At 39.6% G+C, this 16,346-nt stretch overlaps 1 protein-coding gene across 2 annotated transcripts in view; it reads right to left on the bottom strand.

The window, feature by feature from the left end:
• LOC126162218 (protein regulator of cytokinesis 1-like) overlaps positions 1–16,346 on the bottom strand; it is a 237,256-nt gene that overhangs the window by 104,434 nt on the left and 116,476 nt on the right. For both annotated transcript variants that reach the window (XM_049918565.1, XM_049918566.1), the window contains exon 7: positions 3,687–3,851. In XM_049918565.1, the coding sequence (XP_049774522.1) occupies positions 3,687–3,851 (165 nt within the window). The remainder of the gene's footprint in view (positions 1–3,686; positions 3,852–16,346) is intronic.

Below are 16,346 nucleotides of genomic sequence, written 5' to 3'. Positions count from 1 at the left end.
ATATGACTCGGAAACAAAATGGCACAGTTCTGAATCATACATTGCAGCAGTATCTCATGCAAAAATGGCTCCAGAGTGAAAGTCAAGCTCATCATTTCCTTTGACACCAAAGGGGGGGGGGGGGGGGTGTTAACTATGAATTTGTACCTGTGGGGCAGACAGTGAATGGTGCCTTTTACCCACAAGTGACAAAGACTGAAAAGAAGGGTCAGCCGAGTGAGGCCAGCCAGCACCATAAATTGGAAATTATACCACGACAATGTACGCATCCACACCTGCTCCAAGGTTACCAACAACCTGACAAACAGTATCACAATGATTTCTGAACTCCTTTACAGCCCCCGCTTGCCATCAGCAGACTTTTTCCTACTCCCGGAAGTGAAATCCCCCCACAAAGGACAAAATCATGGGGCTGTAAGAAGCTTGCATGCATACACTTAAGGACCTGCCGGAATCCACTTACCAGGGACCTGTGAGTTGTGGAAAATTAACTGGCAAAAGTGTGTTGACGTTGACCCTCAAGCGCTGTACTTTGAAAAATTTTGAGACAGTGTAGCAATATCTAAAATAAATCAATTTTTTTTTCAAAACTTGTGCCTATCAATGACTCAATGCCTCTACTATTTGTCAAGTTGGTACCTTTACTCTTAAATTATTTATAATCTGCCAGAACTTTCCATGCCCGATTTAAAGTAGAAGAAGACTATTTCTTTATTGCAATTGTATGATAATTTTTAAATTGTGTGACACAGCTCTCCACATTACTATATCTTGTGCATTCCTCTTCAGCGTTAAATAACTACTGCAATCTACACCCTTTTGAACCTACTTCACTTTATCTCCCACTCCAATTTTTACCCCTCACACTTCCCTTCAGAACTAAACTAGTCTCAGAATGTGTCCTATCAACCAATCCCTTCTTTTAGTCAAGTTAGGCCCTAAGTTCCTTTTCTCTCCAGCTCTATTCAGTACCTCCTCACTATTTCCTCTCTACCACAGCCATCATCAGTTATTTTAATACACAACTAGAAAACTAATCTGCTACTTTTAGTATCATGTTCCCTAATTTCCCTCATCATGGCCCGACTTAATTTAACTACATTTCACAACCTTTGTTTTGCTTCTGTTAATGTTGTTCTTGTATCCTCATTTCAAGACACTGTCCATCTGTTCAACTTCTCTTCCATGTCCTTTGCTTTCTCTGATAGAATTACAATGTCATCGGCAAACCTCAAAGCTTTCATTTCTTCTCCCTGGACTTTAATTCCTATTCCAAATTTTTCGTTGGTTTCCTTTACTGTTTGCTGTATGTACAGACTGAATAACATTGGAGATAGTTATGTTTCTACATTCCTCTGGAAACCGAATTGATCTTCCTTCAAGGTCTGCTTCTAACAGTTTTTCCATTCTTCTGTACATAATTTGTGTTAATATTTTGCAACAACGACTTATTACCCCGATAGTTTGGTAATATTCACACCTGTCAGCACCTGTTGTCTTTGGACTTGGAATTATTATAGACATCTTGAAGTGTGAGGGTATTTTGCCTGTCTCGTACATTGTTCACACCACGTGGAATAGTTTTGTCATGGGTAGTTCTCTCGCTTTTACTAGTTTTGAAGGAATGTTATTTATTCCTGGGGCCTTATTTCGACTTAGGTTTTTCACCACAGTATCAAATTATCCTCCCAGTATCATACCTCTCATCTCATTTTCATTCCCATCTACATTCTCTTCCAGTTCTATAGCATTGCAATCAAGTTCATTTTCCTTGTACAGATTCTCTATATACTCCTTCTACCTTTCAGCTTTCCCTTCTTTTCCTTTCTTTCTACCCTCTTTGTATTCATATATCTGCTTTCCTTTCCTCCAAATGTGTCTCTTATTTTCCAATAGGCAATATCTATCTTTTCCCTACTTGTATAAGCTTCTATGTCACTACATTTGTCCTCAAGCCTTTCCTGCTTAGTCTTTTCCATGTCTTGTCAATCTCATTTTCTGAATGTTTGCCATCGCTTTTGCCTGCTTAATTTGCTGCATTTTTATATTTTCTCCTTTCATTAATTAATTCAACATCTCTTATGTTATCCAATGATTTCTATAATGCCTTCTCTTTTTACCTATTTGATCCTCTGCTGCCTTCACTATTTCATTTCCCATTTGCCTTCTACTCTTTTCCTTTCCAATGTTTTAATCTATTGTTGCCTAATGCTCCCTCTCAAATTTTCAAGATTCTCTGGTTCTTTCAAACTATCCAGGTCCAATCTCCTTAATTTCTTACCTTTTTATCCATCTTTTCTGCTGCACTCTGCAGTTCATAACTAATAAATTGTGGCCAGAGTCCACCTTTGCCCCAGGAAATGTTTTACCATTATGTAACTAATTGGAAACCTTACAGTCTCCAGGCCTCTTCCATGTATACAGCCTTCTTTCATGGTTCGTAAACCAAGTGTAAGCAATGACTAAATTATGCTCTGTGCAACTTTCTACCAGGTTGGTCCTCTTTCATTTCTTACCTCCAGTCCGAATTATCCAACTATTAACCCTTCTCATCTTTTTCCTACTATCTAATTCCAGTCCCACATCACAATTAAAATTTCCTCTCCCTTAACTATATGTATAATTTATTGTATCTCATCATATATTACTCCACTCGCTTCATCATCTGCAGAGCTGGCTGGCACACAAACTTTTACTATTCGGTGTTGGTTCTGTGTCTATTCAGCTATGATAATGCATTCACTTGGTTGTTCGTAGTAGCTTACCTGTATCCTTATTCATTATCAGACCAACTCCTGCATTATCCCTGTTTGATTTTCTATTTATAAACCTGTACTCACCTGACCATTAGTCCTGTTCATCCTGCCACCGAACGTCACTAATCTCCACTGATAGAACTTCTATTTATCCATTTCCCTTTTTTAAATTTTCTAACCAACCTGCCTGATTTAGGGATCTAACATTCCACACTCCGACCCAAAGCCTGGCAGTTTAGTGTTTCCTGATGACAGCCTCCTAAGTAGTTTCTGCCCAGAGATCCGAATGGAGGACTGTTTTACCTCCAGCACATTTTACACAAAGAGATGCCACCATCATTCAGCCATCAATAGAGCTGCATGCCCTCAGGTAAAATAATGGCTGTAGTTTTCCATTGCTTTCAGGTGTTTGCAGTATCAGCACAGCAAGCCCATATTGGTTGATGTTACAAAATGAGATCAGTCAATTGTGCAGACTCCTGCCCCTGAACTACTACTACCCCTCTTCAGGAACTATATGTTTGTCTGGCCTCTCAACGGACACCCTTCTCCACTGTAGTTGCACCTATCGTGCGGCTACCTGCGGCAAAGCATGCAAGCCAATCTACTATGGTAAGGTCCATGGCTCATGGAGGAGTGGTGGGGTGGGGGTGGATAAATAGTGGACAATAAAATTACAGGCTGTAACAATATAACTTGCCAGTTTCACATCATTCAAACAATACTATTAACCAAAATTAGTTCTTTGGCATGGAAACCTGGGATACACATGTATGACAAGATATCTAAATAATTGCTTGGAATTATATACTACCTCTCAAAATATTCTTCATACAGTATTGAAGAAAAGCTACTGCAACACGGTGTAACAAAGTCAAGTAACATCATAAATTGAAACAATATTTTCATAACTGTCAAGAGGATTCATACCGCTGTCATTGTTGAAATGCCAATGCCTGTGTTGGTATGTAAGAAATCTCCTTGATATGTTGCATCCTCTTTAAGACGCACCCAGAGATTTCTTAGCTTATCCCAGAGAGCGTTAATACACTTCCTTCTCTCTACAACTTTCTTTTGAAAATATGTCTCCAACTCCTACAAAATTAAGAAGAAAGATATTTTAGATACATTTTACATAAAGTGTGATGACATTTACAAATAAATGTTAGGAGCAAGTTGGAACAACATGGAAAAACAGGCTTCAGGAACAAAGAATTGGGGTCAAATAAGATGTGCTATGTGACCAAGCAACTGTTTTAAAGTTCTATTATTCATTAGCCAAATAAAATCTGTGCCAGGAAAATTCAGAAAGTAAGGAACACTCAGTCATACAATGGAGTATGCTAACAATATTACAGAAACTGTACAAACAAAATACACTATCACATCGTTTGTTCTATTTCTCTCCAGTCACCACTGTTACAAATTGATGTAACACTAGTTTAAGCAATCTTAACAATATAACGAGGACTCCAGAACCAGTTGTCTTGGTTGCTGGTGAATCTTCTGTATTGTATGTTCTTAGCCTGTGAAACTTCATCACACTTCTGACATTTCACCCAGAGCTGCGCCGTTAGGTCTGAGGGACCTGAATTTTTGTTTAAACTTTTTCCACTGTATAGCTACCTTCTCCCTGAACAAGGAACTGATGGTTCTGAAAGCTAAGATGATGACCTAACTTCTACTTTCATGTGTGTGTACTGGCAGTACTAAACATTTTGCTCCCTGAAGGTATAAGCTAGCAATTCCCCCCCCCCCCCCCCCCCCAATTTATTTTTCCCTTGATACAAAATTTGGAGCTTGATCAACATAGAATACAGATATGGTTAGCTGATTAGTAAACTGAAAATGGGGCCTACCATTCTGTGACACGTAAAAACCTCTAAGCTAAAAGTTTAGGCTGCAGACCAATTTTTTTTAAAATTTGTAATATGCAAAGTTTCCCGTTTCCTTTTCACCGTCATCTAACACAAAGGAAAAGTCTTCATTAAAATATACAGTTGTTCCTGTCAAAAATTAAATGCAGAGTATTAAACTGTGGTACACTTGAATGATGGGGCACAGACACACCAATGCATAGGTTCTATTGTCGGACTAAAAACCTATTCTTTAGTAAACCTGGCTCCATACACAGAACACGTAATCCTCTCCGGCACCATGATAAATCCAGCCCGGCAACCAGTTTTAATCTGCCAAGACAATTCATATCAGCACACAATCTGCTGCACAGCGAAAATTCAATATTATGTAATCCTGCTTAACCCCACATTTCTGACTGGGAGGAATGCCATGGCCAGGCAAATGGCCTGATCAACTGCACCTTATTTGGCTATCACTTCTATCAACTCTCTCTCTCTCTCTCTCTCTCCACTGGTCCATGGCAGCTGACTAACTGTCGAAGAAAATGTTGCCACACCTATGAGCAATGGTTCCCCAACAAGTCTTCTTGGTCACTGAGTCAAGCTTGCCTGTTTCTCTGGACTCTTAACATACCATAGCCTCCATCAAAGTGCTACTTTCTTCTCTTATTTTTGTTACAGAAGAAAAGAGTATAATGATTTGTGCTGTTTTATCTGCCTGACAAATCTGTTCAATCACTTTGAGGACATTTGAGGAAGCTGAGGTAGACGTTTCCCTTGATTATGCTTCATCCGCTCCAGTGCCTTTTAAATATGTGGATTCAGAAATGGCAGCTGCCAGGAGTGTCTACCCACCTTAGAACTGCCAGTGAGCATTGTAATTAAACTGCACTACTTAATTCAAATCTGAAAAAGATCACTTTAAAAGCTGCAGTGGCTTTTACACTAGGAATACTGTTGCCTACCTTCTGTTCAACAGGAAAGATAAGATTCCACCTGTAGGACAGAGTGCAATGTATAGAATTTTCTGCAGTCTGTGTGGAAAGTTATATGTGGGTCATCAGATAGGGCTATTACCACTAGACTGACTGAGCATGAAAGAATCTGGAGACTGAGAAACAAAGACTCCACCTTTACTGAACATGCTCTAAATGAATGTCATTCATATGATGTAAAATGTGATGTCCTCCATAAATGAACTAAAGGGAAAAAACTAACATTATTTGAAATTCTGGCCATAATAAACACCAATCAAATAGTCCTGACCTGGTCTTTAATGACAAAACACAGTTCCACTACTGACCCACATTAAAGTAGTGGCCCGTTATTATTCCTCTCACCATTAGCTAATAAGCTTGTTATAACTGTTCCACACCCACTTTTCACAGGTGGCCTTCTTCCCCTCCCTTTATTCAGTCTGTTCATCACGTTCACCAGTTTGTCCACATGACACAGTAGCCTATGTCATTATTCACTTTTAGAACGTTTCTGTTTTATATGCTGACATAGTTTTAATATTTGAATATATTGTAATGTAAGATTTATTTGATCAGTGTATCTTTAGGTATTAAAATATGCTTGTGTTTTGTATCAATACAGTCACAAGATGTCACATATCTTTGCACAGCATTCTTTGTATAGCTCTGAATTCTTGCTGAAGTTGTGTGGACTATCTGTTAAGTTATCTGATAATGGCCTAAGAAGCCAAAAGCCGGTTCATAATGAACTAATAAATATTATTGCAGAACATTAGTATGTTGTATTCTTGTTGTTACTAAGATTACCAAAAATATCAGTGGTCCATGCACAATGCATGTGTATAGTCCTGACATGTTTCCGTGCATGTGCGCTACACAGAAGTACCCTGATCACTGGAAATACCACATAATCACAAAGGGAACTGTCTGACTTTTTGTAGAGTCACTCATTCAAATTAAAAATTCCAGAGATCTCAGGGTTCCTATTTATTATGTAATTGTTTTTTGTTATTATTTATTAAGTATTTTCTGCTCTCTTGTGTAAATATCATGGAACTATGTTCTGGAAGTGTGTGAACATTATCAATCCCTATATATGCAGGTTCTTAGTTGGTTACAACTTCTGTGTGCAGGTGACGTGTGTACCAATTTTCTTTATAATCTATAAAACATTTTTGTAGCATATGACTGGTGGAAAGCAAACAGTATCTTTCCTGATTTTGTTTTAAACATGAAACCAATACTGACCATTTCTGTAATTTTTAATACCTCTCCATAACCGCATAATGAAGGTGTTAAATCCGTAATAATTATGGACAATCTGTAAAAGTCAGCGGCTATGTATCACAATTTATAAAATATTTATATTTTCTAGGACATTTCCTTTGTTGCATGTTTCTAGAATGGCAGAATTGATCAATTTGACAACGTTACAATTTCTCTTCTGAATGTAAGTAGATAATCCAACAATGAAGTGGCAACGATCAGCAAACATGTAGAGTTATTGCTGCTCATTGTTACATCTTGGCACATCCCAATCTGACACAGTTTATATCGTGTCATTCGGGTAATATTCTTTGCCCATGAAAAATATCGTTTGGGAGTAGTTCAGCTGTGAATGTTCTAAAGGAGAGAGGAGGTCCCACTACTTACTCTTTCCAATGAGTAGACGAATCAGCACTTTCAGTCTTATTTTTGACAAATCAGTGCCACATCTCATGAAGAAATACACAGAATCGAACATGCAAAAAGTATTATAAAACAATGATTGGACCACGACATATGGGTAACTGGAAAAATCGATAGCTGTCGTATGCTCATGATGTCATTTGTACAAAAGGTATGCCTGCACATGATCTTTATTCACTTTCTTGCTCATCTATTTTCATGAAGGACGTTATTCCAAGGAAAAAATTTCAGGAACTTCTCAAATTTTTCCATTTCAGTAAAAAAAAAAATCAATCCGAGAGGAGCACCTACAAGCCAAAAAATTTGCTCCTGTATCTGAGATGTGAGGAAACTTCAGGGAAAACAGTACTAATTCTTACTGTCCTGGGTAAAATTTAACCGTGGATGAGCAGCTATTATCAAGAAACACAAGACGCAATCAATTCATCCCTATGAAACTTGACAAGTATGGTCTCAAATTCTGGATCACTGCCAATGTAGCAACAAAGTACACACATAATTCTTTCCCATCCTCAGAAAAGAGGACACACAGAGAACAAAGCAATTGCTCAGAGGTGGTTGTTCTGTCTCTCAGAGCCATTTATAAATCAATGAAGAAACATGACAACAGACAGCTTCTTTGCATCATTTCAAATTTTTAAGATCATTGAAAAGAAAAATTTATTACTTGGTATGACGAATAAGATACACTGTAAACTGCTTGATGATTAAAGAAGCCAAATGCTGAAATACATTCCAACACCATCCTGTGCCAGACTGGCAACACGGACTGCACAATAACTATATATCAAGAAAAGACAAATAGAAATGCCATTCTTCTGAGTATACTGCAGGCTGAAACAACAGGAAGAAAAGAAGAAACCTGAAACCATAAGATTCTACAGGGTAACAAAGTGTGGGACTGAGTATGGTCGATAAAATGACCCACAAATAACTACAAAGGCTGCATGTGGCAGATGGTCGATACAAGTCTTCTACAACATGGCAGACAAGGCACCAACAAATGCATGAGTTATCTACAAAATAGTAATGAACATCAAAATAGAAAAGAAGAAGTCCATACATCAGCTAGAGATAAATAGCAGGAAGGACAGGCAAAGGAACAAAGTATAGGACCAAAATCGCCTACAAAGTGGAAGACATGATAGCCGTGCCTTTGCAAATACAACGAGATAGTGCCAAATGTGTGAAATGCCACAAAGCCATGTGTGGAAAATGTGCACGTAAATCAGAAATCACCTGTCCTAAGTATGTGTAGAATATGCCAATGACTTGAGTAAAAATCAAAACAAAGCAGTGTCTAGAACACATGCAATTGTTGTATGGACCATACATATTTAATGTGTCTAGGAACAGAAACACAAGTACAATTTCAAACAGCCAAGATCGCTACTGTACAGCATTTATTGCCATGACCGGTTTCAGCAAACTATGTTGCCATCATCAGATCTGTAAAGCACACTGGTATCAGATGTAAAGGACTGTAAAATAATTTAACACGAACACAAACTATACCATGGAATATAACGTATCTTCTGCAGTACATTTTACTGAATCTTGACCAAAAGCATCTTATATCATACCATATAACAATATTTCGTAATATGATATAAGAAGCATTTGGTCAAGATTCAGTAAAATGTACTGCAGAAGGTATGTTATGTTATATTCTATGGCAAAGTCCACGATTATGTTAAAATGGTACAGACCATGATTATGTTAAATTGTATGACACCCTTTTACATCTGATCCCACTGTGTTTGAAGATGTTGCTCTATGCTTTACAGATTTTATGATGGCAGTTTGCTGAAACTGGTAATCATAATAAATGCTGTACAACAGTGATCTTACCTGTTTGAAGTTTTACTTCTTTTCCTGCATTAATCTAGATTGCACCCTAACTTGACAATGCCAATCAACTTCAAACAGGTAAGATCGCTGTTGTACAGCATTTATTGTGATTAGGAGGTTTTGCAAATAGTTATTATACAAAACTCTACAGTTTAAGAAAGTTCTTAGTATGAGCAGTGATATGTTGGTGAGGTGTTCTTTTGTTGAAGTAAGTAAATAATGTATTAATTATTGTGTCACATGATTTTGTTATAACATGCAAAAAGGCAGGAATTAACATGCGGCATGACACTGGTGTCTCTTCTCACTGGTATCACTTACTTAAAAAGTTCTTGAAATATGATAGTTAATATAAGAAATCAATTGGAAACGTAACTTGTATGGGTGTGGGTTTTTATTTAAGAGCGAGTGACACACCATATAGCGATATGAGCTGGGGATCGAGAGGTATTTGAATTTTGATTGAGCGTAGTAATCAGAATTGACAGGAGCAGGTGGTGGCTGCAAGCAACCATTGTTGCCTCATGGGATGATGGAGTGCCCAAAAACAGCCAGTCATTATGGTGGTGGTTCGGAATGTGGCATTGAAAAGTCCGAAAATCTGGAATAAGAATACAAGAGAGGCAAGAACGAAAAATTCGATGCAGTTTTCAGGGGCAGACACCCCTTGCCAGTGAACAGGTCGGCATGACCCATGCTGTGCAGCTCAGGGAAGGAAAAACAGGTCATCAGAAAATTACACTTTGTTAGAGTTAACAGGAATGGAAAACTATTTCAAGTATTGTTCTGCAAGTGTCTCCACCAGAGGAACTAATGTAGGACTTCATATCTATAATAAGGGGAAATATTAGTGCAGTAAATTGTCTGACATTGCTGTAGCCCAAGAAAGTTAGCAGTGGGGTTGACGGAGCGCTGTTTGTAGACAAAACAGTGGGCGCTAGCATATGAAGGATGTGTGTGAAATGGCACCTCCATCTCACATACCTAATAACTTTCACCTTTGCTCATTTTAAGTTGAAAATGACTGATTAAGTACAGTCACATAGTCAATGGTTTAAATTGGTGTTGATAAATGACAATACGTCACACACTTAAACATAGGTAGTGCATAGGGGGGGGGGGGGGGGGGGGGGAGGGAAGGCGGGCGACGGGGAGGGGAACAGTTTCACATCAAGAATGACTATAAAGTTTGTCTGGGCAGTACCTCAAGAGGGAGCAGATCAGAGTTTATGAGTACCAACACTCACAATCTAAAAATACACGATTCCAAACAAAAAGAAATCATCTCAGTAGGTAGCACTTGTTTCTTCCAAATCTCAAAGCAGAACGATCATACATTTGAGTCCAATCCAAATGCTGAGTGTAGCACTTAGAACTGAAAGAATGTTTGTAACAAACAACAATGTACAGACAGAGCAGAACAGAACTAAAATGATGGATGGAAAGTGCTGCTATTTATACAAACATTGAATATGCCATAATATAAAAATATTATAAACATACGAAGTTTCAAGAACCTTCCAGAAAGTCAGTGACACTACTCAATACTCTACAAGGCATGCAGCACATCTGGCAATAGATCCTCCCTCACAAGGTGACAGTATTCACTGTAGAGGTAACCGTCATTATATTAGCTCTCATGCTGCTTGGACTGAAACAATCTTAATCATATCTAACTTGTTAAATGTCTTATCAGCTTGTAAGACAGAAGCAGTACAGAGCGACAACAATGTTCATCCTACGAACATAATGCAGAAATTGGTTGAGCTGCAGCAGAATGGAACTCTGATGAACTGTCTCTGATCCCACTTTATAAAGCCACTGAACACCATAGGTATGTGGACCACCCCATGAAGAACACGACAAATAATGGGAACTTACTCATCCTTTATTTCAATGTATCCTAATCCACGAACTCAAAGGGAGGACACATTTTAGTGTCAAAAATTGATGTTACTGCCATTTCTACAATGACTTGCACAATCACAGGCAATTTGTTGAATATTACTATGTTTTGTATTTTAATATATTAATGAAATTATTTTCAAAAGAACTGATTCTGTTGTGCTATGCTGAGTAGAGTTTTCATGTGGAGAGAGGAAGTGTGGCGTTCAAATGAAGTTACTTTTCTACAGGTAATGAGCTGGTCACCATTATTCCTGTCACACTGGCCAAAAACTCTATGAAGCTATATTTCAGGACTGATAAATGCAGAGAGCTAGAGCACCCCTCAGGCATATGGCTTATCTGTTTACTTTGGTAACCACCAATCAACAGAATAACAGATAGTATCACATAGTTGACAACGAAGAGTAACTGAAGAATGCACTTGCACTTGGTGTGTGAGTGGTGCTGCTGATGGACTGGACAGTTCAGCAAAAACACTGCTGACAGTAAAGAGTGCTTAACTCAGTGCTTTGTTGTGGCTCAGTAAGGCAGAACACCATAGGTATGTGGACCACCCCATGAAGAACATGACAAATAATGGGAACTTACTCATCCTTTATTTCAATGTATCCTAATCCACAAACTCAAAGGGAACACCCCTCACTTCGTTCACCACGGCTGGTGCTGACGTAGGAGCAGTGGCTTCCACCCTGATGAGAGGATGCTGTATAAGTGCCTTGCTCCATCCTGAGGATGGCCAGCAGTCACTGTAGGCCATGGTCATGACGTCAGTGGTATGCTACTTTTCTGTTAGTGGCGATACCTGGACAAGCCCCCCATGTGTTCTCCATGGCAGCACAAGGAAACTGCTCTGCACAGGATTCAACCCTCTGCCCTTTGGCAGGAGTCAGATGATGGCTAGTGCTGTCTCAGTCCTGTTTTGAACCCATGGCAGCTGCTGGCAATGCTCAGTCTTCTTGATGTCTGGCGTGACTCTGGCTTCAGGGTGGTGCTGCTAGACTCTGGCAAAAGGAATGCTTCTGCCACAAAATTCACGCATATTTATATCCCTCCAAGGTGAATTTGTTTCACTAAATCCTGGCACCTAGTCACGCCACCCATAACAATAGACTTGCCCTTGTGTGGTGATACTGACCCACCTGCTATGGTTATTACCACTGCACAGTGCAGTTTTCCACTGAGTGCAGCTGTCCTTGTCTTGCAATCAGTCCCCTTGCATGCATGTCATTCTTACCCCCATGTCACCACACTGTGGCTACCAGCATTCGAGCACTAATGCAGTACTTCACGGCGGCTTTCTCACTGCTTCTTATCACTTTTTTTTTATAAGACTAGGTAGTAACAATACATTGCCCACCTCCAAGGGAAGACCTGGCCCCTTGGGTCTTGCTTCAGCACAGTTCGCTATCAAAATTACCTCCATCCTTCATCCGTAAAACAAGTACATACATACTACTAGATTGGCTATTCTTAACTATGATACAGTTACTGTGTTCAGCTTCATAAAAGTATTTTTCGACCCTCTATCGGGGAACCCAGTCTATGGGAATTAATATTATCCCAGCATCAGGTTTCAGAACATCTCATTGTCTCAAATACATAAAAACAAGACAGAGCAAATTCAGAGCCACTATGGTGCTAGGAATTGTGACACTCAAGGTCACGGTTACCCGATTTCTACCATCCCATTACTGTTCCACATGATGAAGCAACTGCTCTGCACAGCTGCAATGCTTCTGGACAGCTATCATTTGACCTAGTGAACAGTCCAGGCTTGGTTATTAAGTGTTGTTTAGGAACGCTAAGTTTTGCTTGGACAACATCTCTAGAAGATTGCCTGGTCAATACAGCTGTGGATGCGTCAAATTCAATAGAGTAACTCCTGTCACTGTGGATGGTAAATGAATTATAGGCCTCTCGATGTAAAAACTTAGACTCCATTGAACAAGAATCCACCATCTTACGATTCCAAATGTCTTGCTCCCATGAGCTTTCCCTGCTCTACTAGCAACCACTACTACACCATCATACATTGAGTACAAGCAATGCATACCCGCTCTCTGAGAATACTGCTTTGGTTCCACCACTACTTTTGGACATGGACATCCCACTGCTTCACTCCTTAATAACACCATGATGCATGTGCTTCCACCCGCCGTGACCTCGCAAGTCAGGCATACAGTGTCCCCCCCCCCCCCCCCTCTGACATTGGTGAAGCTCAACCTTGGTCATCATCATGTGTCAATCCCCATTTTGTACCCCTTCATGTCTTATTTACACGAATCTCCCAACTGCTGTGAGCTTCGCCGGAGATGTGTGCACAAGTAACATTTAAACCATGGATGCTTGCTCACTACCAGAATCCTCACCGATACGTACAACCATGCACTATCTGTTATCGCACCCACGGTTGCTCCATAGCAGTAGAATGACAAGTTCTGACCCAGGTGGTTGACCCAGGTGGTTTGAAAAGTTCTTGGAACAGAATAGAAAAAAAAGTACTTACATCACTGAAACTTTTTTTTATTTTTCAATGTAGTCTCCTTGTAGATTAATGCACTTGGTCCAACAATGTTCCAGTGCTTTGATCCCATCTCGAAAAAGAGTTTCCCCAGGCCTGCAAAATAGTTGTCAATTCTGACTATCAATTCTTCTTTGAAGTGAATCTTCGCCCACCAAGAAAAATTTTCAGTTTTAGGAAGAGATGGAGGTCTGACGGAGCCATATCAGGTGAATAAGGCAATTGTGGCAACAATTCATTCCTTATTTCATGTAAATTTGCCATGGCAATGGCACATGTGTGCGAGCGTGCATCAAGACTCGCGGCATCCACCTTGCAGATAATTTTTTCATTTCTAATTCTTCAGTTAAAAGGTGATATACCCTTTCAGATGACATCTGGCAAGCTTGAGCAATTTTTACACGCACTTTCAATCAGCGATCCTCCATGACCATTTTGTGCACTTTTGCAATGATTGCTGGAATAGTGCAACACCTTGGCTGACCACTACGCGAATCATCACCTAAGCTCTCTCCATCACATTTGAATTCATTTGTCCACTTGGCAACAGTTGAATATGAAGCAGCAGAGTCCCCCAGTGTATTCCAGAAATCAACATGAATGTCCTTTGCTTTCATACCTTTCTTTACGAAGTACATAATCACTGCTCAAATCTCAATTTTTTCCATCTTCGCAAATCACTATGGAGGAACAACAACAGAGCCACATCACTGCCACAGCTCTCTTCCAAGAGCACTGATGTGGCACATGCTTACAGGCAAAAGTCCAACGAATATCACGTGAATGAATCATTGCGCTAGCACTGACCTCTAATGGTGATTCCGAGAACTTTTCAAACCACGCTCGTATCCTCCAGAGACTGCAATAGTCTTGCCAGAATTATTCTTGCATATAACGCTTGCATCCATGCTTGAACTAACTCCAAATACTGGTTAAGAATGCAAGTCGAAATTCTGGCATATTCTATTAACTTCCAGAGTAAACTGTTGAAGCATGCATGTGGTGTTCAACACTCACTTTCTATGTTAACAATCTGTATGGAATGCCACTCCATGGCTGCTCTATTTGCCTCCACTAACCCCCTTGTTGATCAAAACTGCGGAAGCGCAATTCTGATCAATTCGCTCAAGTTGTTTGTATCTGCATCCCAAATATGGTCCGAGGTATTCTATCTCTTGCATCCATCCATTCTATCTCTTGCATCCATCCAAAATGTTTTTACCCTCCTTGGCTCGTGCGGCGTAACTTTTATCACTTCCTGCACCTGCTCCTTCAACTGTGCATATGCCCCAAGCAACTTTTTGTCTTCCTTTGACATCTCCTTAAGCATTTAATACTTATTTGCTAATTACTGAACCCCTGAAAACACCACCTCTAATCTCCTTATTTTGTTTCACAATTCCCATACATTAAATATTAAACCCAATGACCATCTGATGGCTGGACAATACTATGTCTTGCTGCCTGAAAAATAAAACTCCTCCATCCAGGTGATGATTTTGGAACGCCCTACTCCACCCCGATCAAAGAACAGCACTTCCAAAGGTAGCATTCTTCTCCTCTTGCCTTTCTCCGTATGGCAACCTGAGAACAGGAATCATTATTAGCTCCCGTCAGACTGGGATCATAATCACCTCCTCTCAGAAGCCTGTTGTCTCCAAACAGCATGTCTTATATCACACTAAAGATAATTCCCACCTTAACATAATATATAACCTTATCCGAAATAACTTCAATAACCTAAGCAACAAAATGAGAATATCCAAAACACAATACATATCAACTAATTCCTCGGCCTCAACATATACAGAGCCTTAGGCACACAGACCACCTCTTCCTGCTTCTTCCTCATCTCCTTCCTTGACTTCATTAATAACCCTCATGTGCTTCTGCCACATCCTTGAATAGTTGTGCATCATTGGCCTCACTGGCAACTTTAGACATTAATTTACTGGTGATGTGATTTCAATTACTTGGTACAAGCCTTGGTACCATTTACAGATTTTTTTTTTCAGAATATAAGGACTTGAATCACCTCCCTTTCACCCACTTTGTACTGAGGTAACGTTACTACTCGCTTTACTGCCTCTTCTTGCTTCTCCAATGCCTTAGTAATTGCTTTGTGGGCCTTTTTCCACATTTCTGTCACAATTCTTGCAAATTATCAGTCCAACTCTACATTCCTGTCTCCTTTCTGTTTAATCAGGTTGAATGGTGATGCATCTTCTTACACATTCCACCTCAAATAGCAACAACCCTGTGTTAAGTGTGCACTTTGAGGTTACGTGCACTCACTATGCAGGATAAATTCGTGTTCCAATCCAAATGGTGCACATTCACATAATAATTAAACATCTTCGCAGTTGTCCGATGAACTCGTTCCATCCTCGCATTAGCTTCAGGATTAAATGGTGTAGTTCTTAATGCTTCTACTTTTAACATTTGTCACAACTCTTTTACTGGGCCTGACATGAAGTTTGTTCCTTGGTCTGTAATTATTGTCTCTGGCATCCCAAACTTCATTAACAACCTATTAATTAATGCTTGTGTGTTTGTGACTGCCTGTTGGTCTGGCATTGGTACCATTTTGATGTAATGAGAAAAATGATCTACAATGGCCACACAATACAGTTACCAGCTGGTGTTTGGCTGAATGTTTCGTTTTTTTTTTTTTTTTTAGCACTGAAACTGAAATTTTTCTCGCTTTAGCTCATAATGGTTAGCTTCAGGCACTGTGAACAAAGCGACTGTGAATTTAGTTCTGCCACTGACTACTGTCCATTGC

Source organism: Schistocerca cancellata, chromosome 2 (genome assembly GCF_023864275.1).
Source record: "Schistocerca cancellata isolate TAMUIC-IGC-003103 chromosome 2, iqSchCanc2.1, whole genome shotgun sequence".
Lineage (NCBI taxonomy): Eukaryota > Metazoa > Arthropoda > Insecta > Orthoptera > Acrididae > Schistocerca > Schistocerca cancellata.
Note: the sequence above shows the minus strand (reverse complement) of the source record. Positions and strands in the feature narration are given on the sequence as shown.